This window comes from Engystomops pustulosus, chromosome 7 (genome assembly GCF_040894005.1).
Source record: "Engystomops pustulosus chromosome 7, aEngPut4.maternal, whole genome shotgun sequence".
Classification (NCBI taxonomy): domain Eukaryota; kingdom Metazoa; phylum Chordata; class Amphibia; order Anura; family Leptodactylidae; genus Engystomops; species Engystomops pustulosus.
In genome coordinates this window covers 128,697,912-128,724,280 of record NC_092417.1, presented here as the reverse complement: position 1 = coordinate 128,724,280, position 26,369 = coordinate 128,697,912, and the positions used below count along the sequence as shown (strand labels likewise).

The 26,369-nt window shown below is 40.5% G+C and overlaps 1 protein-coding gene across 4 annotated transcripts in view; it reads right to left on the bottom strand.

Moving 5' to 3' along the window:
* The window catches only part of DUS2 (dihydrouridine synthase 2), a 301,883-nt gene that overhangs the window by 42,134 nt on the left and 233,380 nt on the right, over positions 1-26,369 (bottom strand). For all 4 annotated transcript variants that reach the window (XM_072117777.1, XM_072117780.1, XM_072117778.1 and 1 more), the window contains 2 exons: positions 19,438-19,524; positions 327-495 (listed from right to left, as the gene is read on the bottom strand). In XM_072117777.1, coding sequence (XP_071973878.1) covers positions 327-495; positions 19,438-19,524 — 256 coding nt within the window. The remainder of the gene's footprint in view (positions 1-326; positions 496-19,437; positions 19,525-26,369) is intronic.

Here is a 26,369-nt window from a genome sequence, read left to right as displayed (position 1 = left end):
TTAGTCTTGGATTGTGTGCCAGCCTTTTTTCCTGATGGTCAGATGTATCTTACTTAGTGTTTGATACATCCAGCAATTAAGGAATTTATAAAATTTACAAGTTAAAAAAAACTTGCAAACAACAGAAAACATCAGGATTGAGGTGATAACTCAGACAACACTGCAGAAAAAAAATAAACATTTGCTCCAACGTGTTTGAAAATGTTCATCAAGGTGAATATGTAGGCACTATTGACCTCTGGCGGAAGCTAATTAGCCTTTACCTAGTTGAGGTTAAAGTGTGGCACTATAAAAAAAACGAAGAAAGATTTAATAAAAAGACTTACATGTTTAATATAATCACGCATGACATCTTCGAGAGGAAGAAAGCCATCTTTCCTGAAAATTGAGGGATTCCACATGGCTGCTCGTGCCACCATTACAGATGATGTGGCTGTGATAGATCGAAATGCTTCTATGTCAGTATACTCTCGTATAAGTTCCTGTGAGCCTCCACTTAAAAGAAAATATATATAAATATACAAAGTTAACTCAATAAATGTAAAAAAAAAAACTATATCTCAAACAAATACTATTAATTATTAAAAGGCGTTTCCCCACCATAAATCTTCACAAAACTGTGTATACAACTGCAATTGAATGGACCCCAAACCAGTACTTTAACAGATATCAAGTGAAAGGGACACTGTGAAGGGGATGTTCTGCTCTTTTTTAAATTCAGTAATATTTTTTTTATTTATTCTTTATTGTATATAAAACAGGCATGACTTGAGGATCCAACTAGGTGAGACCCAATCGTGCCTTATGTCTACAACTGACTATTGACATCTGTCTGCATTAGAAACAAATAAATAAAAAATACAAGCCTTTTCTTTCAAAAAGGAATGTGGCAGCTGTGCTTAAATTATCCTAAAACATCAAAACTTAAATTCAATGCGGGTGCACTTTCCTTTTTTATGACTGCATGTATAAATCATATATTGTGGTGAGATGCACAGGAAAAAGAATTCGCACATCGACTTGTAAACCTGTAATAACCTGACCAAAGTTATGTGTTGCGTAGCTATATGCCCCCGATGTGGTGTGCCGTATGTTTGTTTTCCTTAGTTTGAAAAATGTGAATTATCAGAAAAGAACTTCTCAGAACTAATCAAAATCCAGCTTTGGGCCAATTAGGATCAAAATGTAGGGTATTTGTTTATGTTGTAGAAATCATATTCACATCTGTTTGTGCTCCTTAACTCCTTAACCCCTTAAGGACGCAGCCATTTTGCAGGTTAAGGCTCAGCCCGATTTTTTGGATTCTGACCTGCGTCGCTTTATATGGTTATAACTTTTGAACACTGTTACTTATCAAAACGATTCTGAGATTGTTTTTTCCCCACATGTTGTACTTCATTTTAGTGGTAAATTTTGGCTGATAAGTTTTGCGTTTATTTACAAAAAAAAAGAAAATATGATAAATTTTTTGAAAAATTTGCCATTTTCGAAATTCAAAATCATTCCAGGCAGATAGATTTACCACCTAAATAAGTTGCTGAATAACATTTCCCATTTGTCTACTTTACATTTTCATAATTTTTGATATGTCTGGATAATTTATTTTGATGTCACGCGGCTTACAAAAAGAATATCGCTTTTCCGTATTTTCAGAATTGACTATTTTGGGGATAAATACAGTTTGGAATGAAATTTTACATATTTAGCATCAAAACCCCCGTATATAACCAACCCATTTTCAAATCTGCACCCCTCAAGCTATCAGAAACCGCTTTTACGAAGATTGTTAACCCCTTGAGATCTTCATAGTAATTGAATCAAAATGGAGGTGAAATTTAGAATGGTCAAATTGTTCCCTTATACGTTCATTTAGCACTAAAATTTACACATTTCCAAAATATAAAAAGAGAAAACCCACCATACAATTTGTTCTGCAATTTCTCCTGAGTACAAAGACCCCCCACATGTGGCCGTTACTTGTTTTATGGGCGCACAGCGAGACGCAGAAGGGAAGGAGCGCCCTGCAGCTGCCAGGATTTTAGTTTCCTCATTGGCCCCTTTTGAAGGCTATAACATTTTCGCTTTTGCGTTATTGGGGCCATGTGATGCCATTTTTTTTGCGCGATGAGATGCTTTTTCCATTGTTACCATTTTGGGGTTGGTATCACCTATTGTTGAAAATTTAGGAACTTTTTTTGAGGGCAGGAGTAGAAAAGCATCAATTCTGTACTGGATTTTTTACTCTTTTTTTTTTTGGTGTTCACCGTATAGACTAATAATCATGTTATCTTTATTCTATGGGTTGATACGATTACGGGGATACCAGACTTGAATATATTTTCTTACGTTTTACTAAATTTGTCAAACAAAACCCTAATGTGGGGAAAAATCTATCATTTATGTATTGCCGTCTTCCAAGTGGCATAACATTGTTACTTTTTTGGCTACGGAGCTGGTTGATGGCTTGTTTTTTGCGGGACATGTTGTACTTTGCACCAGTATCATGTCGGAGTACACATGGTTTTTTGATCGCATTTTATAGCATTTTTTGTGGGATTGAATAGCTAAAAATCATAATTTTTGGAAGGTTTATAGCAGTTTTTTTTTACGGCGTTTATCGTGGGGGTTCAATAATGATTTACTTTTATTCTACGGGTTGTTACGGACGCGATGATACTATATATATGTGGGGTTTGTGTTATGATTTAGACTTTTTTTTTAGTTATATGTCTCTTTATATGTTTTGGGGGTTTTGGGCATTTTTAGTGATTTATTACTTTATTTTTTTATTGAATAACATTTTTTTTTTTACTTTTTCACTTTTATACCATGGGACATGAACAAGAAATCCTCTGATTGCTTGTTCATGATAATATTCTGCAATACTCATGTATTGCAGAGTATTATCAGTGTCAGCCTATACACTTGCATAGGCTGGCACTGTGCCAGTAAGATGACGTCACAGACGCCATCTTACTGGCAATTCTTGCAGGTAACTCTGGGGTCCAGATCGGACCCCAGAGTTACTATAGCAACGATCGGCGCACCCCGAAAACGGTTCGGGGGGGGGCGATCGTGGGGGAAAGACCCCCCAGATACATGTTAGATGCCGCGGGAAGAGGTTAAGGACACACACATTTTGTAGCTTAACCCCTTAATACTACATCACATGCCGGGTGCGGGTGCAGCCCATGAGCCCTCTCATTAACCAGTCAGCATATTGCAGCAAAGGCTTACCGGTAACACCTGCGGCCGCTTCCCAGGACATGGCATAGATTATTAAATACTACCATTTTGAAGTGTAATTTGTTACGCAGAAAATAAGCCATAACACAGTTCTGTACATGGAAAAATAAAAAAGTTAGAGATTTTTGAAGGTGGGGAGTGAAAAATGAAAACGCAAAAACGAAAAAGGGCATTGGTGGGAAGGGGTTAAGGGCCAGTCCCATTGTTTGTATTCTGACAAGCGTCGCTTTATATAGTTGTAACTTTTGAACACTGTTACTTATCAAAACGATTCTGAGAGAGTTTTTTCCTCACATGTTGTATTTTATTTTAGTGGTAAATACTGGCTGATAAGTTAAGTTCATTAACAAAAAAATAGAAAAAATTATGAATTTTTGGAAAAATTTGCCATTTTCAAAATTCAAAATCATTGCGTTTTCAGGCAGATAGATTTACCACCTAAATAAGTTGCTGAATAACATTTCCCATATGTCTACTTTACATTTTCATAACTTTTGAAATGTCTGGATAACTTATTTTGATATCACGCAACTTACAAATTGAACATCGATTTTCCGTATTTTCAGAATTGACTAGCTTGGGGAAAATTACCGTTTTGAATTAAATTTTAAATATTTAGCTTTAAAAAAACCCCTATATTAAATCAACCCATTTTCAAATCTGCACCCCTCAAACTATCAGAAACAGCTTTTAGGTAGATTGTTAATCCCTTGAGATCTTCATAGTAATGAAATAAAAATGGAGGTAAAAGTTAGTATGGTCAAATTGTGTCGGTTATACGTTCATTTAGCTTTAAATTTACACATTTCAAAAAGGTAAAAAAAGAAAAAAAAACATTTTTTCTTTTTTGGCTATGGAGCTGGTTGATGGCTTGTTTTTGGCGGGACATGATGTACTTTGCAACAGTATCATTCTGGAGTACATATGTTTTTTATTGCATTTTTTGTGGGTTTAAATAGGTAAAAATCATAAATTTTGGCAGATTTTTAACAGTTTAACGGCGTTTATGGAGTGGGTTCAATAATTATTTACTTTATTCTATGGGTTGTTACAGATGCGGTGATACAATATATGTGGGGTTTGCGTTATATGTATCTTTATATGTTATGTGGCTGTTGGAAATAGACCTGTGGGCGCCTACGTAAATATTACATCAAAAAACAGACATTTGCAGCTAGAATAGTCTTTTATCACATTAATGTATAGAGCATGTCAAGGAAATATCAATATTGAATGTGTAAGATTTGTTTAACTATAGGGCAATTATTAACTTTCTTGAACTATATGACAATTGACATCTACTGAAGCGTCCAGACAGCTTTTATAACATCCTGGAAATCTTTACCACCTGATAAACTTTGACATGAAGAATGTTCTGTGGTGACTTCAAAAGGTCATTTGGTCATTTGTGATTTACCTCCAACAAAGAACTGTTTAAATATTCCTGAACTCTACCCCCCATCAACACTTTGTCCAATCCTGAATGACCCTGTGGGCTAATTAATCAACGGGAGGTTCTGAAACCTGAACTAAACAGACATCTTATAAAACAATATGAGATGCAAGAAATGGGGTTCACTCTATGGGGGATGCTTGACAAGCTTGGTGTTCCATATTTCTCCGACCTCTAGGGAATCAGGATTTACTTTAATTTCTAAGTTTCTGTTATTTTTCTCCCTTTTTATTTTATAATTGTTTTGCCTTACATATGTCATTTTATTTTGTAATTCCGACTGATCACCTTTTTGTAAATAAAGCGTTCAATTTTGGTCACTGCATGTTCTGCAAGCTCATAGCCTTGTAAAGTGTGGTTAGCCGTGTGACTGCTAGAGAGCTGAGTGTGCATGTCTAGTGGTGTAACAAGGTGACTGCTTTAGAAGCAAGAGTGGATGTAGAGTGGGATACTTATTTGCCCCAGTACAAATGCAATCAGTGGTGTCAGCTGATTAATAATTGGGGTGCTAGAGCTGTAAGAGGTGTGATTTATGCTCAATTTGTGTCCTGCGTGAAAGGTGAGCTAAATTAACCTATACAGTTCTACCCCAAGTCACCTGACGAGGTGACTTTGTGATTTGTTTAAAGAGGACCAGGACTAAAGTAAGCAGCTTCTAGTGCTTGAACAAACGCCGCAGTGTTAGAGTGATAGCGTTACTGGAAACCTCCGGTAACGCTATCTAACACTGCGGCGGGGTACAGTGTAACTGTATGCATGAGGGGGCGGGGTTGTGGCGTGGCTATGGGCGGTGACTACCACCTGGCGCACGGCAGTCACTGCCGGCCTATGGATCAGTCATGAATACGCTTTGCGAGCGGTCTGATGATTACACTGTAGCCCGCCGCAGTGTTTTCCGGTAACGCTATCACTCTAATACTGTGGCGTTTGTTCAAGCACTAGTAAGTAAGCAGCTCCTAAAGCCGAAAATTTGGCTGACAGGTCCTCTTTAATGTTAGTTTCATTGAAAGAAAATGTGTTTTTCTATCAAAAATAAGGATGAGCCCAAACTTTTGAGTGGTAGTGTATATCCCCTACCTTCTTTAATGTTTCTCCCCCACCGTACAGCATTATTTTAATCATCATTAGTGAAGTCATAATAGGCCATGGTGAGTGAACTTTACAAGACTGAAATTACTAGTACAGGCAGTCCCCGGGTTACATACAAGATAGAACAAACCTACGGAACCTAAGTTTAATTTGCATGTAAGTCGAAACTTGATATTTTATCTTGGTAGATCCAGACCAAAATTTTTTTTTGCTCCACTGACAATTGAAATTTAAATTTTTTTTCTGTAATGGGAACAAGGATTATCAAGGATTACCGCCTGTATTCATACAATTTTACGTTATTTTGGGGTATACTTCTTGTTTCATACTATACTGTGAATTCCGGCCCCTCCGTCATGTTTCCACGTTGAACATTTAGCACCCACCCTCCCCTCAGTCTCCTTCCCTTACCATGATGTCATTGGACATTGGAGCCGGCCTTGGGCCGGGTTGTGCCTCACATGTCTATCTGCTTTCGGCACACCCACATCCTTCTGTCATAGGATAGGCTAAGAGGAGAGAGGTGTGAGGCCGTTTAGTCTTTAAATCCCGGGGGGAGAGGGAATATGGTCTCTCAATTCTATGAGACCATTTAGGAATCATTTAACTAGGCTTACTGACAGGTCCCCAGGGGGTAAGTTTGCGTCTGATGCCACCCTTAGTACACCCCTGTCTAATCCCTCATTAGGGGTTATAACATTTTGTTCCACTAGGGAGGGTGGGTGCGGGGTGTGTTGCTAGGGTACTGGGTGTTGTGGGTGTTAGGGTCAGTTGGTGCTACATATCTCACTCATTTTCTGGCCCGCTTACATTCACCTGTAGTACTGCCAAATCGACACAGTGGTTGAGGCGACCTCCTGCCATCATGAACCATGTGGCACAACACAAATAGCTGGAATTTGATGTGACAACACCACTGGTAAGACGTAACTTTTCTTTGCCTTATCGCAAGGTTTAGCAATGAGCTATACAAGATATAGCTCGGTATCCAATTCCCTAATTTTCGACACATTAAATTATATTGTGTATGTTTAGTGACCCTCTTGGTGTTCAATGTTTTAAAATGCATATTTAATAAAGAATTTAAGTTTTCATTATTTCACTTCATTGCTGGTACATTTGAATAGTATGTAGAGAGCGGGTATACACCCATTTACTAGGTTTCCCTGCCTCTTACAATATCCTTTGTATTTTTTGCTTTTGTTGTTAGAACTACACTTTATTGAATTGTTTAAAAACCATGCTGATGCAATTTCTCTGTGCCTTACAGTAATTTTTGCTATGTTGCTGGAATAATTCAATTTTGTATAGTATCAATGACCCTGACTCAGTCTTCCATTCACCAGCGATCTAGGTAAGTTTTTACACAGGTCGGTAAACGAAAATAGGCAGCACTCCAAGTCATATGATTTTCAGTGAAGATAGTGTTCTTTTATTACATGTTTAAAAAGTACATCATAGTGCAGCAATGTTTCGGCTCCAAGGAGCCTTTTTCAAGCTAAGTGATATACTAAGTGATATACTAAACATAGTGGTCACATGACCAGACAAATCCCATCCCCCTAATTATCATATTGCATCATCACAATCTCATAAAGTGCATAGTTTTCCATCAAAAATCCATATATAATATCCGAATGATGCAAACAATTCATTGGATCATAAAGTGCAAGCAGTGACAATACATTATTGTATATTACAATTCATTACAATTCATTGCCTCGTGTAGCCTGTGCTGAATAATGTGCCAAGTGCAATAAACATTTAAAAACAAAGTCTAATTTACAATTCATACAAATAATGTGTGCATCGGGATCTAACCATCCGTTCCATGTGCTGTATCCTGTAAAAAACAACGAGAACTAGATGCGCGCCTGTACTCTTGCCGCGTGACACACATAGATGGAACGCAAGCCAACAGAGGATGCAGTGCGCATGCCTGCACTGGTAAGCTGGTCGTCAAGGGAATCAGGAGGATGCTCTGACGTTACTAAGGGAGCGGGTTACACAATTGGACTTAATGAAAACCGGTAAGATGCGGTAGTGCAGAATCACGTATAGTACGGTGAAATATGTACTGAATTGATGGTCAATGGCACAGCGGAGGGCATTCTAGTTATTCGCTCTCTATATATAAAGAGCCTTTAGAGGAAAATGCATTATATAATATACAATCGGGAAATTACGGGTCCAGTCTCTATGCAGTAAGGAACAAAGACCCACAGGCATAGTCCTCAACTCCTAGTACATGTATGGTACAAGTCACAGAGTTTGTGCCACTAATCCCAATACAGATTAAAGATACATTAATGGAAGCCGCTCCCATGGCACATGTTATGACCATCATGAATCGTTCATGTGGTACCTATAGTAGCTACGTTATGTGTATAGCCACAGGTCCGACTACAGCATATGAAGGTGTGGGGGAAAAAAATTCCAAAAAAGTAGTTGAAAAAAGTACAGCTGTATTATGAATGGATATAAGATGGTGAGAGAAATCCAGTTTCGGCTTTGGTATATTCTTGTAATCTGTAAAACAGAAGAAATAATATTTTAATATGGAAGTTGGATAATATAAAAAATTAACGCTAGATATTTAAGGAGTCAAATCACTTATTACTTGTACAGCCTATAGGGTTGGAGAGGATCCACAAGTTGGAACATCAAGGTATACATTAAACATTAGTTAGCTTAAAGGGAACCTACCACCCCTATTCTACCTATAAAGGTAGAAGGGGTGGTAGGTGGACGGATGGGACGCGAGGATAGCCCTTTTAGAAAACTTTATTGCGGCTACTGGGGCGTGGAGTAGCCGGACATGAGGCGTTACTCCGCCTACCAGGTAATCTTCGGCGCGCAGCTCCTGGTAGCTGCGCGCCCTCGTCCGGGTCCCCTGCGTTCTGCGCATGCCGGAGCTACTGCGCATGCGCAGAAGGCCAAAGATGCCGAGGGAATCGGACGAGGGCGCGCAGCTACCAGGAGCTGCGCGCCGAAGATTACCTGTTTGCTTTTCCGAATGGGTCCCACATTTGATCTAACTACCCGGATCCCTAATGGATTGTGATTTCCGATAGGAAAAGAGTAGGGGATTTTGAAATTCGACAACAGAAGTTGGGCTACCCGACAGTTTCGACCAATGCTTACGAATAATATTTGAAATAGCAATGCTCTGTTCGTTATATGTGGAAACAAAAGGAAGTCTTTTTAAAGGAGGGTGTGCAGTCATGGGGGATAACAGTTCAGTCCTGTCCAAATTCTGTTGTATCACCCTATTAGGGTAACCACGTTGTGAGAATTTTTTTGCCATGGTATGTAAATTCTTATTCACCTTTTGTGGATTGCTTGTGATGCGCTTAACTCGCAATAATTGACTGTATGGCAATGTTCTTATCATGGCTCGAGGATGATGGCTCTCATACCTTAACAGGGTATTTCTATCCGTAGGTTTCACATATACATCGGTTTCCAAACCTCCAGTTTCGTGTGTCACTAGGACATCCAAAAACCGGATTTCCTCCCTGGAGTGTACCAGTGTAAACTTTATGGAGTTATCTATGGTGTTAAGATGTGAATGGAGCTCAAATAGTTCCTGTTCGGTGCCTGTCCAGATGAGGAAGACGTTGTCTATGTACTGAATGTCTGAAGTGAGTGGAGGAATAGACGGCGTCCTCCTCTAAGACCCTCATAACTATATTGGCGTAGGTGGGTGCCACATTCGCACCCATTGCCTCCCCCATTAGTTGAAGGTAATACTCATTACCAAATAAGAAATAATTATTTCTTAGTACCAGTTCTAAAAGGTCTATAATGAATTCCTGTGTCTGATGTATAGTACTCAGTGGCTAATTTGCGTCTCACAGCATTGATACCTCTTGTATGATCAATGGATGTCTATAGCGACACCACATCAAATGAAGCTAATATGATGTCGCTCGTGATGTCCGTCTCCGCTGTCCTAAGTTTGTTAATTAAATCCGTGGTGTCTTGAATGTATGACCGGCCTGTGATAGAGAGATCCCACAATATTTTGTCTAGGAAGATTGCTATATTGGAAAAGATAGAGCCTGTGCTGGACACGATCTGGTGCCTACCTGGTGGGGATGTAAGACTCTTGTGAATTTTAGGTAAAGTGTACAGGACTGGTGTAGTGGGATGTTCTAGGAATAGAAATTTGTACATATCACCAGCAATAATGTTTTCAGATACGGCCACATCCAATATCTGTTTAATTTTCCTGGCCAGGATAAACTTAGGATCAGTAGAAATGTTACGGTAGACCATAGTATAAGCTAATTGTTTACGAATTTCCGCTATATATGAGCTGGTATTCATGTCATGGACCAGACTGGTTTCAGATAGAGGTCGATCTAAAGCATTTTTTCGTAACATTAAATTGAAGCATTATTTTTACAATCAGGATGTGAATGCTAGAAGTGGTATTGTGAGGAATGTTAAATTGTCTCTTAAACAACTTCAATTGCATAACACTAGTACCTTTACTCCCGACGTGGACGCGCCGCACATTGAAGAGTTCACCTCGGCAGTAAGACTACTTAGGTCTGTCACTGAGAGTGGGTTATGTCATCCGAATTTCACCAGAGCTGAGATTTCTGCATTAGATGAGCTGGCCCATCAAACCCGACGATAAAGGCGGAGCTGTCGTCGTCATAGATACCAGCTCATGTATAACGGAAATTTGTAGACAATTAGCTGATACTACGGTCTATCGTAACATATCTACTGATCCTAAGTTTATCCTGGCCAGGAAAATTAAACAGATATTGGATGTGGAATATCTGAAAACATTATTGATGGTGATATGTACAAATTTCTAGTCATAGAACATCCCACTACACCAGTCCTGTACACTTTACCCAAAATTCACAAGAGTCTTACATCCCCAGCAGGTAGGCCGATCGTGTCCAGCACAGGCTCTATCTTTTCCAATATAGCAATCTTCCTAGACAAAATATTGCGGGATTTCTCTATCACAGGCCGGTCATATATTTGAGACAACGCGGATTTCATTAACAAACTTAGGACAGCGGAGACTGACATCACGGGCGACATCATATTAGCTTCATTTGATGTGGTGTCGCTATAGACATCCATTGATCATACAAGAGGTATCAACGCTGTGAGACACAAATTAGCCACTGAGGACTATACATCAAAGACACAGGAATTAATTATAGACCTTTTAGAACTGGTACCAAGAAATAATTATTTCTTATTTGGTAATGAGTATTACCTTCAACTAATGGGGGTGGCAATGGGTGCGAATATGGCACCCACCTACGCCAATATAGTTATGAGGGTCTTAGAGGAGGATGCCGTCTATTTCTCCACTCACTTGAGACATTGTCTGCGGTGGTGGAGGTACATAGACGACGTCTTCCTCATCTGGACAGGCACCGAACAGGAACTATTTGAGTTCCATTCACATCTTAACACCATAGATTACTCCATAAAGTTTACACTGGTACACTACAGGGAGGAAATCCAGTTTTTGGATGTCCTAGTGGCACACGAAACTGGAGGTTTGGAAACCGATGTATATGTGAAACCTACGGATAGAAATACTCTGTTAAGGTATGAGAGCCATCATCCTCGAGCCATGATAAGAACATTGCCATACAGTCAATTATTGCGAGTTAAGCGCATCACAAGCAATCCACAAAAGGTGAATAAGAATTTACATACCATGGCAAAAAAAATTCTCACAACGTGGTTACCCTAATAGGATGATACAACAGAATTTGGACAAAACTGAACAAATGGACAGGACTGAACTGTTATCCCCCATGACTGCACACCCTCCTTTAAAAAGACTTCCTTTTGTTTCCACATATAACGAACAGAGCATTGCTATTTCAAATATTATTCGTAAGCATTGGTCGAAACTGTCGGGTAGCCCAACTTCTGTTGTGGAATTTCAAAATCCCCCACTCTTTTCCTATCGGAAATCACAATCCATTAGGGATCGGGTATGTCAGATGTGGGACCCATTTGGAAAAGCAAACAGCTTGGGATTTTTGGACAGCTACACAAGGGTTCATTCCCTTGTTGCAGCTGTATCAACTGTAAGCAGATGAATAAAGGATCTGTTTTCTTTCATAACAATATTGAATATAAGGTAAAACAATTTTTGAACTGTGACAGTTGTTTTGTGATTTACATGTTGCCCTTGTGGTTTTGATCTATGTAGGGGAGACCACTCTCGAATTTAAAGTACGGTTTAATCAGCATCGGTATACGATACACAGTGGCAGGAGGGACCTACCGATATCGAAACATTTCATTGATGCAGGTCATACAGAAAAAGATTTAAGGTTCCAGCTTATTGACCATGTACCCCCATTACGAAGGGGTGGCGACAGGGAACTTGTATTAAAAAGAAAGGAGTTGCAATGGATACATACCCTTGATACCCTTAGACCGAAGGGATTAAATGTAGATTTTAAAGGGGTTATCCGGGTTTAATTTTTTTTTTATGTCCGGGCTGGGGAGGGCTAGTTAAACATAATAAACATGTACTTACCTCCTCTGGTGCTGCCGATGTCCCGCGCCGCGGCCCGTCTTCTCCGTGCGCCGGTTTCATTACACCGGCGCACAGGGAGCTTCCGGCCGGCCGGAAGCTCCCATGCGCACCATCTCTCAGCGCTTACAACGCTGAGAGATAGGGACGCATGGGAGGAGCCGTCCACATCGTGGACCGGAAGCTCCCTGTGCGCGGCTTCCGTGCCCCTGTAAACAAACAGGGGCACGGATCGAAGTGACCGCGGCGCAGGACAACGGCGGCGCCGGAGGGGGTAAGTACATGTTTATTATGTTTAACTAGCCTTCCCCAGCCCGGACATAAAAAAAAATTTAAACCCGGATAACCCCTTTAAGCTAACTAATGTTTAATGTATACCTTGATGTTCCAACTTGTGGATCCTCTCCAACCCTATAGGCTGTACAAGTAATAAGTGATTTGACTTCTTAAATATCTAGCGTTAATTTTTTATATTATCCAACTTCCATATTAAAATATTATTTCTTCTGTTTTACAGATTACAAGAATATACCGAAGCCGAATCGGGATTTCTCTCACCATCCTATATCCATGCATAATACAGCTGTACTTTTTTCAACTACTTTTTTGGAATTTTTTTCCCCCACACCTTCATATGCTGTAGTCGGACCTGTGGCTATAGACATAACGTAGCTACTATAGGTACCACATGAACGATTCATGATGGTCATAACATGTGCCATGGGAGTGGCTTCCATCCACAAACTCTGTGAATTGTACCATAGATGTACTAGGAGTTAAGGACTATGCCTGTGGGTCTTTGTTCCTTACTGCATAGGGACTGGACCCGTACCGTATATACTCGAGTATAAGCCGACCCGAGTATAAGCCGAGACCCCTAATTTTACCAACAAAAACTGGGAAAAACTACTGACTCGAGTATAAGCCGAGGGTGGGAAATGCATTGGGCAACCCCCCCCCCAGTAGTATACAGCCTGCCAGCCGCCATGTAGTATTTAGCATATAATGCATTTCCTCTAAAGGCTCTTTATATATAGAGAGCGAATAACTAGCTGTGCCATTGACCATCAATTCAGTACATATTTCACCATACTATACGTGATTCTACACTACCGCAACTTACCAGTCTGCATTAAGTCCAATTGTGTAGCCCGGTCTGCATCAGCGTAACCCGCTCCTTCAGTTACGTTAGAGCGTCCTCCTGATTCCCTTGACGACCAGCTTACCAGTGCAGGCATGTGCACTGCATCCTCTGTCGGATTTGTATGAATTGTAAATTAGACTTTGTTTTTAAATATTTACTGCACTTGGCACTTTATTCAGCACAGGATACACAAGACAATGAATTGTAATGTATTATAATATACAATAATGTATTGTCACTGCTTGCACTTTATGATCCAATGAATTGTTTGCATCATTCGCACATTATATATGGATTTTTGATGGAAAACTTTATGAGATTGTGATGATGCAATATGATAATTAGGGGTATGGGATTTGTCTGGTCATGTGACCACTATGTTTAGTATAAATGTATGGCTCCCACTGATATCACTTAGCTTGAAAAAGGCTCCTTGGAGCCGAAACGTTGCTGCACTATGATGTACCTTTTAAACATGGAAAAAAAGAACACTATCTTCACTGAAAATCGTATGACTTGGAGTGCTGCCTATTTTCGTTCACCTACTTTGGAGGACTTGAGGCCTAGTCCTATTTAGCCTGCACCCACAAGAAACCGTTGCTCTTGTGTGCTGTTTGGACTTTCCTTGTGTAAGTTTTCACCCAAAAATCTCTGGTGCAGCAATGGGTATATATAATACATGTAATGGGCGCAGTGTGGTTAGTTGGTTAGTTAGTTGGCAAGATGTGTTGTGAGAGGTAAGAATTATTTAGGAGCAGAGTGTGGGGGTTTAGCTTTTATCTAGGCGACCCAATAATTTAATAATGAAAATTTAACCCCTTCCTGACATTGGACATAATGTTATTGCATCACAGGGAGCGAATACCTGACTCATGGGGTACTTTACTTTATGCTTCTGACAATGGCTCACAAGAGTCAGTGACAGAAGCAGAGGGTGTAAGCTGTATAATACCACATAGAGCAATAATTGCCTGTAAGAAGGAAAATTAAAATAACAAATCTTTATTTCATCATTAAAGAGAACCCGTCAGGCAAAATAACCCCCCTAAACTAAATATATTTTCATAAACTGCCATTAGAAAGCATTGCCTCTATCCCTTCATTGTCCCTCTACATGTCTTTCACAGATCAGTGCATCCGCTTACAGCCAGGATGCTGTATACATTCATGCCATCTAGCTGGCTCATTTATATTACACTTTACAATTGCTAACTACCTTGACAAGACGCCGGCTCCAGTTTGGCTCTGCGTCCCACGTGCACGTGTGGCTGTTTATAGCCTAAGCTCTGCCCACCGTAGAAGGGTTTGACCAATGGGGCTTCACTCAGCCACCGCCAATACTGTGTATACTTATGACGAGTTGGAGACGTCACCAACATAGGCAAGAAAAGAGAGAAGGCCACAGCATCCAATATGTTGAAAAAAGGTTAAACCTTTATTCACACAGGCATAGAAAAAAGTGCAACGTTTCGATTCACAATGAATCTTTGGCAAGCATTTTCATTGTGAATAAAGGTTTAACGTTTTTTCAACATATTGGATGCTGTGGCCTTCTCTCTTTGTTTGTCTTGGACTATGTATCCTGGGCTGCGTGCATCAAACAAACAGCTTTTGGTAAATACATTGGTTGCTGTCCATAACATAGTGATGTGGATAACAACTCATTGTTTAGAGATGTGATTGCGGATCTAGATGGTAAGTGTCTGCTTTACACCATTAAAAACACACTTTTTACTTAATCAGGACAGTCAATCTTGGCTGGAGACAAAACTGAAACAGGGACAAAATCAGTAAACCAGCATACCACAATGAAACACACACATATCTAATAAGATGGGCACACAAAACCTAAATTCACCTATTAGTACAAGAGCGGAGATAAGAGTACCCTATATACCCAGTCTTTGGTACACTATATTATAGTAATGTGCGCAATAACTGATGGCGCGGGCAATATCCGCATATAGAGTATGAATACATAGGAGGAGAGAGATATGACGACAAAGATCACCATAAATCCAGATAGCATGAGATTGATGGGTACACTAGATGAAACAGGTATATGTTATGTGCTCATTTAGCGAATAGCTTGCCCAACATATTGTATCCCACAGATCAAATCGATGACTTCAGTTGTCTTGTAATTACCAAAGTCCCACATCCAGAAGCCTTTACCTGTGGTCGTAATCTGGAAAGATTTCCCCATCAGGATATATTTGTAGGCTTTGCAACCCCCACATCGGAACATCCCCTTAGGTCTATTTGGAAGCCACATTCCCTTTCCTGTCAGGAGTTTAAGATGGCTGTGGACCACTGAATCCTTAATATTTGGGCCCCTTCTGTAGGTGATCAATAGATGTTCATCGATCAGATCTCTGATATCCCTGTCCATCTTCAAAATCCCCCAGTTGTTCTTGAGGATTTGACGCACCTCCTCATAACATCCATCAAAAGCACCAATTACACATATCTTCTGATCACCGCTCTCTTGTTTTTTTGTATTCAACAGGTCATTTCTTAGTCTGGTCAATGAATGATGGTGTGCATCCTTCAGTATCTGTGGATGATATCCCCTCTCCATAAACCTTCTCTGGAGATCTTTCACAGCTGCTAGGTAGTCCCCGGTTGCAGAACAATTTCTACGCATCCTAAAATACTAGCCCTTTGGAATAACCCTTTTGAGGGTGTTAAAGATATTACACTGGGCTCAGACGCCATCTTACATATTGTCGGACATTTTAAAGATTCAGTATTCATTTCATATAACTTTGTGTAGTGATTATTGAAGTTTGGGTGGGGCTTATTCCTTAGAAAAGCACACAAAGACTTAGTGCTCACTAGCATCACCTAGAGGAAGGTATCCAGGCGAACACCTCGATGAGGCAACAGAAATTGTGACATCCAGGAACGTGATTTCGGTGGGATCTCATAAGTATAGAATAGACCCAACTGGTTCACATTCAACCTCTTAACGAATTCCATGAAGCACACGGGCTCCCCATTGCAACCCCTTGAGCTGGGGAGAAGAATTTGCACTCAAAGAGAAAATAATTTCTCATGGGTATGAAATCCAGAAATCTCAAGACAAGTGTATTATGTGCCGTATGATGCACACCCCTTGTCTTTAAGAAGTCCCTCACATCCCTTCACATGCGGTATGGAGCTGTAAAGGGCCTCTACATCAGAATGGCAAGTAAGGTTCCACCCGGGAGCACCACATCGTCAATCCTTCTCAAGACGTCCATTGTGTCCCTCACATAAGGGAGAGACATCACAAACGGACGTAACAAAGTGTCCAAATAGATGCTCACAGTGAGACAGTCTACGATCGGTCTCCCTTTCAAGGGAGAGAGTCTCTTTTGTATCGTGTAGAACGTGGCCATGCTGGGGTCATCAGTGAGCAAGAAATTTAATTCAATCTTTGTGATGAGTCTATCTCTCAAAGCATCATTTAAGATGCATGAGAGCTCGTTTATGTCCCCTAATCATTTGAATAACACAGAGCAATAACTGCCTGTAAGAACGAACATTAAAATAACAGATCTTTATTTCATTATTAAAAACTAGGCCCAAAACAAAAATAGCCAAAAGTGAGTCCTATAGTTAATTTGTGCAATTACAAGCTTAGGTAACTACTCTGGGAATAGAATGTAGAAAAGTCCAAGCAGCACGGCAGTATTTTCAGAAAAAAGCACAAAAATTGAAGTTGTGTGCAAAGCCGTATTGGGTCCGGGCAAAAGAGGACCCTCCAAGTAATAAATAATGAAAAGGCAGCACAAAAAATTATGGTGAAAAAAAACGGTGGTTTTAATCCATAGAAGACGACGTTTCGGCTCGTATACACGTGAGCCTTTCTCAAGTGAGGTTACAAGAATGAGTGAACATATATATACTCTCTTAATACAGCAAAACAATTAGTGTAAACTTCAGTATAAAGTGCATAATCAAAAAAGTGCAGTGCTTCATGTCAGTGCAATTCAATAGTATAAAGATGCAGCATATTATAAAAGCATATAAATACATTATATGGTATAATATAAGTGTACAACAGTATAAGAACCACTTAACAGGGTAATTAGTATGTGTAAAGTGCAGGTGATTAAAAGACATTACCGGGACATGGGTAGGCATACTTCCAAGCAAGGATCCGTCAAACACGGTTTGTAAACAGATGTATTGCGCATGCTCGTACTATCCGGCCAAGGGTGTAATTCAATCGCGCAAGCGTATTGCCGTATCGAGGAACATAAACCTCCATCATGGGTGTGGGAAACAGACCACCCAGTGCAGACATGCGCATATATTGAAACCTAGTCCGATGTGCCATTTTGGCTGAGGGCAACCAGTTAGTTATGCGTGTATCAGGTAAGTATAAAGTGCTAGGTATGCGGTTAACCTAGCACTTTATACTTACCTGATACACGCATAACTAGCTGGTTGCCCTCAGCCAAAATGGCGCAATTGAATTACACCCTTGGCCGGATAGTACGAGCATGCGCAATACATCTGTTTACAAACCGTGTTTGACGGATCCTTGCTTGGAAGTATGCCTACCCATGTCCCGGTAATGTCTTTTAATCACCTGCACTTTACACATACTAATTACCCTGTTAAGTGGTTCTTATACTGTTGTACACTTATATTATACCATATAATGTATTTATATGCTTTTATAATATGCTGCATCTTTATACTATTGAATTGCACTGACATGAAGCACTGCACTTTTTTGATTATGCACTTTATACTGAAGTTTACACTAATTGTTTTGCTGTATTAAGAGAGTATATATATGTTCACTCATTCTTGTAACCTCACTTGAGAAAGGCTCACGTGTATACGAGCCGAAACGTCGTCTTCTATGGATTAAAACCACCGTTTTTTTTCACCATAATTTTTTGTGCTGCCTTTTCATTATTTATTACTCTGGGAATACATATATCAACCAGCTGTGCGCACATTTCGTGTTTGAATTGGCCAGGATAACTCCTAATGTTAACAATGCCTACATACAAACTACCAACGTAGAATAGGAGCAGAGAAGCTAACCTATAATCTAAACTGTTTGACAACTTTATTTCCACCACTATGCCTTATAGAAAACTTGTGTGTTGTTTTACTGAATAAATGTCCAGCAGAGCCCCCTTTTCATGATAAAATGTCCAGCAAAGCACCACATAATTAACCTAGTATTCACCTCTGGTTCTCAGTCTTGGTGTCCTCTCCTCCTCATGGCTCGTCTTTCACTGTATATTCCAACTTTCCGACAGTGTGAGTAGAGGCACGTCTATAGATGTGTCCCTGCTTGCACTGTAGAGAAGTCGGAGCTTAGGGAAGAAGACGAGCTGCGAGAAAAAGAGGACACCAGGTTTTTTTTTTTAAAATCAACAAACTTTATTAAAGGGCATTTGGAGATACAATGCACATGGTAAATACAGCACATAAATGGTGGTCTCGCAGGACCGCGCCTAAAAGGTAAAGATGCAAAGAACAGCATATGGTTATACAGTATGCAGTCATCCGCAACCATGGATCATCTCCATGGCAAAGAAGAATTAGAGTGCTCTGTAAAACAATCGTCTAGAGTTAAATTAAGCACATTCCCTTGCAGCAAAAAACTAATTGCAACATAAACTGCACCAAATTCCCACCCCAGGGCCGCCTCTAATGGTGTAACTGGATAAGAGCGAGAAAGACCCATACATATCAGAGAAAGTGTGACTAGAATGGAGTGTGGGGTAGTCAGCAGTAGAGGGGGCGTCAAGACATTTGTCCCAGATGGCATGGAACCTCCTATCCTTCTGCCTGTGAATAAATAGCCACTTTTCAAGTGAGAAGGTGTTTGTTTTTTCACTACTTTAGAATAAGCCGAGTAGGACTTTTTAAGCACAAAAACTGTGCGGAAATACCCCAGTATACACAGCATATATCAGCATTCTTACAAAATGTACCATAAATTTTACTTACTTGGCAATAACTGGAATGGATACAGCCTCAGATATAGCCTTGATGAAATCGCAGTGAACCGGATGCTGAGGTCTTTCCTCTTTCTTCCTTTAAATAAAAATGATAAAAAGTCTCATTAAAAAATAACAAGCGGTTACCGGTTATGTACAATTATGGTATGAAGTGACTGCTGTAGAGCAACTTTTGAAAAACATTAGTGGGATAACCATTCTGGCAGCTGGCAGAATACTATTTGTAGATAGGCAAAAAGGCTATAAGGGCGTTTATACGCAAAGTATCATCAACCAAACACAACATATTAAACATAGTGAGCATTGTTCACGTATACCCCTAGTTTCTTGGGGCTAAAAATACTAGGATTTGGTAGTAGAATTTTTTCCCCCCTGGAACTTGACAGTATCTTCCTGTTTTATGAGTGGAGTTTGTTTTCAAAATAATCTTATAATCCTGCTTTTTAAGTGAATTAAAAAAAAAAAAAAATTGTACATAATCCAAAATAAAAAAATAGGGTAAAAGTAAATACAACAAATAATACTAATATGAGAACAATACGAAAACAACAAAAGCCATTTCAGGGATCTGTGGTTAAGCAGATTTTTTTCGGCAGCCCCTTGCTGTTCCCTTGCAAAGGTGAAAGCAGAAGTTTAATTTTACAGTTGGTACTGAAAGTATTCAGACCCCTTTAAATTGTTCACTCTGTGTCACCCAGCCAATCGGCAAGACCTGCCCCCACTCTTGAAAAACAAAAATATAAATATTTTTGCTAATTTATCAACCTCTTAACACTCCGCACAGAGTTACTAAGTCAGAGCCCTCATCATACAGAGGTGGGGTTTGCAGCATATTATAACCGTGTGGGCGCCATCATCTTTGTTAAGATTGTCGATCGGGTAGAAGCGATCTGTTGCCATTACAACCATGTTGCCATGTCTTTGTCAGACCCCAGGCTGTATGGCTTCTCGAGATTTGTTACAATGTGTTAGTGGCATATTGTAATGAATCCTATGTAAAAAAGCCATTTACTTATATACAATAGTAAAAACAACCAGACCCTAGATCAGTGGTGGCGAACCTTTTAGAGCCGGAGTGCCCAAACTTCAACCAAAAGCCACTTATTTATTGCAAAGTGCCAGCGCAGGAATTTAAGCCGTAATTTATTTCTCCTTGTACTTTGACAACTTTCAATCGTTCAGCCTCCTAAAGACACCAACACAGTTGAAAGAAGGAGAGCAAATCATTGTAGGAAGATTCTGTAGGAAGATTCTTTGAGTCCTGTCTGGTGAACTTCATGCTGGGGTGATGGCCCGGGTGCCCACAGAGAGGACTCCGAGTGCCGCCTCTGGCACTAGTGCCATAGGTTCGCCACCACTGCCCTAGATGGTCTAAAAAATTGTAAAAAAAAGTTAAAGTAAAACAGTATTTAAAAAGTATAATTTTTTTAAACAAAAAATTATAAGAATTAAAAATTCAAATCACCCCCCACCCTCCTGTTCCCTAGAACAGATATACAACTAAATAAACTGTGAAAGTCACAAACGTGTTGGGTATCGCAGGGTCACAAAATGTCTGATGAAAATATAAAAGTGGTTATTCCCGTCGGTGAACCCCATAACAGAAAATAGCTCCCAAACGTTCAAAGCCCTCACCCAGCTCTGTACATGGAGAAAAAAAAAAAAAAATTATATATACCGTATTTTCCGGGACATTAGGCGCACCGGAATATAAGGCGCAACAGTCCGATGCGCCTTATATATGTAATAATTCCATACATAAGGCGCAGGGTCGGGGGCGTGGCGGAGGTCCGGGGGCGGAGCGGAGACCCGACGGGACGCGACGCCGAGAAGAGACGCGGAACGCGGGGAAGGTGACCGGGGAAGGTGAGGGGGAGGTGGAGAATAGTATACTTACATAGGTCCCCGCTACCGGAGACAGCAGATCTCCAGCGGGAACTGCAGACCACGCGGCAGAAGTTGTTCGTGCCGCGTGGTCTGCAGTTCCCGCTGGAGATCTGCTGTCTCCGGTAGCGGGGACCTATGTAAGTAGGGTCCGCTGCCCTCATATAGGGCGCACCGGACTACAAGGCCTTATAGTCTGGAAAATACGGTATGTATATATATATATAAGTTATAGATTTTTGAAAGCGGGGAGCAAAAAAATTAATGAAAAAACAGATCCTTAAGTGGTTAAACAAGCAAAACTTAACACATTGATGTTCTGCCATCGGTTAAGAAACCTCTGTGTATGTCATATCACGGATACCTGTCCTTACCCTTGCCACCCCCTCTGTGTCGTTCCCTTGTCCAACGTCAATATACTGTTTAGATGAAACTGTTATACTGTTTTATTGTTTTATGGTTTAAAGTTGTAATTCTTTATTCCTGAATAGTAATGGTCTGAGGTAAATTGCTTTTTACCCTGACTGCGATCAGGGTTGTTCTTATCACTGTATTATGCTAGACTGATGTACTGGACATGTACACTCACCAGCCACTTTATTAGGTACACTATGCTAGTAACGGGTTGGACCCCCTTTTGCCTTCAGAACTGCCTCAATTCTTCGTGGCATATTCAACAAGGTTCTGGAAGTATTCCTCAGAGATTTTGGTCCATATTGACATGATGGCATCACACAGTTGCTGCAGATTTGTCGGCTGCACATCCATGATGCGAATCTCCCGTTCCACCACATCCCAAAGATGCTCTATTGGATTGAGATCTGGTGACTGTGGAGGCCATTTGAGTACAGTGAACTCATTGTCATGTTCAAGAAACCAGTCCGAGATGATTCCAGCTTTATGACATGGCGCATTATCCTGCTGAAAGTAGCCATCAGATGTTGGGTACATTGTGGTCATAAAGGGATGGACATGGGCAGCAACAATACTCAGGAAGGCTGTGGCGTTGCAACGATGATCAATTGGTACCAAGGGGCCCAAAGAGTGCCAAGAAAATATTCCCCACAACATGACACCACCACCACCAGCCTGAACCGTTGATACAAGGCAGGATGGATCCATGCTTTCATGTTGTTGACGCCAAATTCTGACCCTACCATCCGAATGTCGCAGCAGAAATCGAGACTCATCAGACCAGGCAACGTTTTTCCAATCTTCTACTGTCCAGTTTTGATGAGCTTGTGCAAATTGTAGCCTCAGTTTCCTGTTCTTAGCTGAAAGGAGTGGCACCCGGTGTGGTCTTCTGCTGCTGTAGCCCATCTGCCTCAAAGTTCGACGTACTGTGCGTTCAGAGATGCTCTTCTGCCTACCTTGGTTGTAACGGGTGGCGATTTGAGTCACTGTTGCCTTTCTATCAACTCGAACCAGTCTGCCCATTCTCCTCTGACCTCTGGCATCAACAAGGCATTTCCGCCCACAGAACTGCCGCTCACTGGATGTTTTTTCTTTTTCGGACCATTCTCTGTAAACCCTAGAGATGGTTGTGCGTGAAAATCCGAGTAGATCAGCAGTTTCTGAAATACTCAGACCAGCCCTTCTGCCACCAACAACCATGCCACGTTCAAAGGCACTCAAATCACCTTTCTTCCCCATAATGATGTTCGGTTTGAACTGCAGGAGATTGTCTTGACCATGTCTACATGCCTAAATGCACTGAGTTGCCGCCATGTGATTGGCTGATTAGAAATTAAGTGTTAACGAGCAGTTGGACAGGTGTACCTAATAAAGTGGCCGGTGAGTGTATATGCTTATTTATTTGTTTTATCTGGAAAACCAATAAAAATACAGTTAAGCAAAAAAAAAAAAAAAAACAAGCAAAACTGAAATATCACATGGTCATAAGTATTCAGACCCTCATTATAAAGTACAAGCACCCTGTTGAGCTATTACAGCCATGAGTCTTCTTGGGTAGGATGCAAAATGTTTTTCACATCAGGATTTAGGGATCATCTGCCATTTTTCTTGCAGATCCTCTCCAGTTCCCTCTGGTTGTATGGTGAATGTTGGTGGAGGCCATTTTCAAATCTCTTCAGAGATGCTCAATTGGGTTTAGGTCAGGGCTCCAGCTGAGTCAGTCAAGAATGGTCACAAAGTTGTTCTGAAGCCACTGCTTTTCTATTTTAGCTGTGTGCTTAGGGTCATTGTCTTGTTGGAAGGTGATCCTTCAGCCCAGAACACTCCAGGATATCTCTGTACTTGGCAGCATTCACCCTTCCTTCAATTGCAACCAGTGATCCTATCCCTGCAGCTGAAAATAGCCCCATGGCCTGATGCTGCCACCACCATGTTTCACTGTTAGGATTGTATTTGGCAAGTGATTAGCAGTGCCTTGTTTTCTCCACACATACAGTTTAGAATAAACACCAGAAAGTTCAATCTTATCTGAGAATCTTATTTCTCAGTCTGGGAGTCCTTCAAGGCAGATAAAGACAGGTGGGAATTTTATATTTTGTTTATAGCAGGGAATTAGAAAATGCGTTTTTTAAAATTTTGAGTATATTTTAGAATCTTGTCTCCGTGGGAAAACACCTTTGAGGTTCCTTGAGTGGCCTGCATAAATTCATCTATCACTGCTGCCCTGCACCAGTTGGGATTGCAGTGGAAGCCTCTCCTCAGAGCAAAACGTATGAAAGCCTGCATATAGTTTGCAAATAAACACATGAAGGACTCCCAGACTATGAGAATAAGATTCTCCGGTCCGATGAGACGAAGTTTGAACTTTTTGGTGTTAGTTCTAAGAAGTATGTGTTGTGAAGACCAAGCCAAATCACCTGCCAAATACAATCCACACAGCTGGTTGCAATTGAAGGAAAGATTAATACGGCTAAATACAGAGATATCCTGGATGAAAAACTCTTCTAGACTTTGGACTGGGTCGAAGGTTCACTTTCCAACAAGACAATGACCCTAAGCAAGTAGTTAAAATAACAAAGCAGTGGCTGTTTGCCGATGTTCACCAGGTACCTGGAGATGATCTGCAAGGATGAATGGCAGAAGATCCCAAATCCAGGTGTGAAAAACATGTTGCATCATTCCCTAGCAGACTCATGCTGTACTAGCTCAAAAGGTGCTTCTACTCAATACTGAGCAAAGGTCCTGAATACATATGACCATATGAGATTTAAGTTTTCCTTGTTTGATCAATTAGAAAAAATATCTTTCCGGGATTTTTTCTGTCAAGTTGGGGTGCAGAATGTACATTAATGATAAAAAAAAAGAACTTTACTGATCTTACCAAGTGGCTGGAATTAATCAACAGTTCAAATTAGGTGACTATATAATACAATTTTTAATAAGCTCTGGAGGGAAGACCATACTACAAAGCATTTGAGGGTATCCATTTGTACGAGATAAGAATAAGTAAAAATTGAGAAGTACCTGAAGAAAAAAAAAAAAAAAAAGTATCTCCCTTCCATGCTAAAAGCACAGTCAATTTGTCAGAGAAGCTCACCTTATGGTGGGCTCTTAAAAATCTTTGCATTAAAAGAGTTCCAGAAACAGTTCTTCCCACGACCATCCTTGAATTTACAGTGCAACTCCTGAGGCCATCATTACAGCCTGATCATGCTCCTCTACTTGTGGTAGAAAGATCCCAAAGAGCACTCTGCTCAAAACCGAACCGCCTGGATATATCATTTGCAAGATATTTAAAGAAAACTGTCATCAGGAGCCCTTTTCCTGACTTTCCCATCTAACAGTGTACACATTGCCAAGGAGTTTTTTTATAGTAAAACTGTCTTTTTTGAAAAAAAAAAAATATATATATATATATTTTAGATCAAATTCTAGGGACACTGTTCTGCATAGAGAAAGGTAAACTTTGATCTAACTTAACATTTAAAAAAAAAGAAAAAAGAAAAAAAATGTGCGCACTATTCTCCATGGGGAGATTGGGGAGCCAAAAAAGGGCTCCTGATGACAGGTTCCCTTTCATATCTTGCAAATGATATATCTAGGCGGTTCTCCTTTTGATTTCTAGCGGAGTGATCTTTGGGATCTTTCTACCACCAGTGTAGTATATAACCAGCCCCCAGTTTGCCCAGCACAAAAAAAATAAAATTGAATACTGACCTTATGGAGAACACTTAAAATCTAATTTTATTGTAAAATGGGGCCACTCTTTAGCCACTAGATAATCAATTCAGGCTTTCAGTGTGCATAGGGGAGAATGAGACCAAGAAGATCCCACTCAGTCACGTTATTACCCCCACACTGAACTAAAGTGCTGATGTGAAAGAACAATAATAGGTTCAGAGCAAGTGTATCAGTCAGCGAGATTTAGATATAGCCAGTTTAGCAGAATCTCGCTCTCATCAATTAATGTACACTGCACTAGAACGCTATTAAACAAAGAAAAGCTAGGATACAATTCAAGTCCTGTTGTGGACCATAATGTTCTGCCTGCTTTGCCTAATATACCTTATGCCTGACGCATTTCTACAGCCCCCTATTAGGGAGCTGTGTCATCAGAGGCATATGGATGCATAGAAGGTGTATATCTTAAAGCGCGGCTGCACATCAAATATTTCTGTGTGCACCCGCCGGCAGACTGTCGGCACTGTTAGGAGCCGTGCAAGCGCGATATATAGAAGGAACGCCCCTCCTCCCTGGAGACAGGGCAGCCAGCTACAGTCCTCCAAATAGGGGATGAGTGGGCGTTCCAAAAGAAGAGGGCTCGCGCCTGGGCAGCCAATCGCGCTGTACCCAGGATCACCATCACGATGCAGCATAAACTGGGTTAAATGTCGGAGAGGACCAGTACCATCAGAGACAGTATCACTTTTATTTCAGCCCCATTCGCTATGCTTAATGACTGTTGATGCATAGTAAACTGTCCTGAGATCCTCCTTTGTATTATTGATATTTGTAGCATGGGGATTGTATTGCGGCAAAGCCCAACGATTAGAAGCCAACTAGGGATGAGACACGGCCAAAGTAGGGGAAATAAATAGCAGTAAAGAATGACAAAATAAAAAT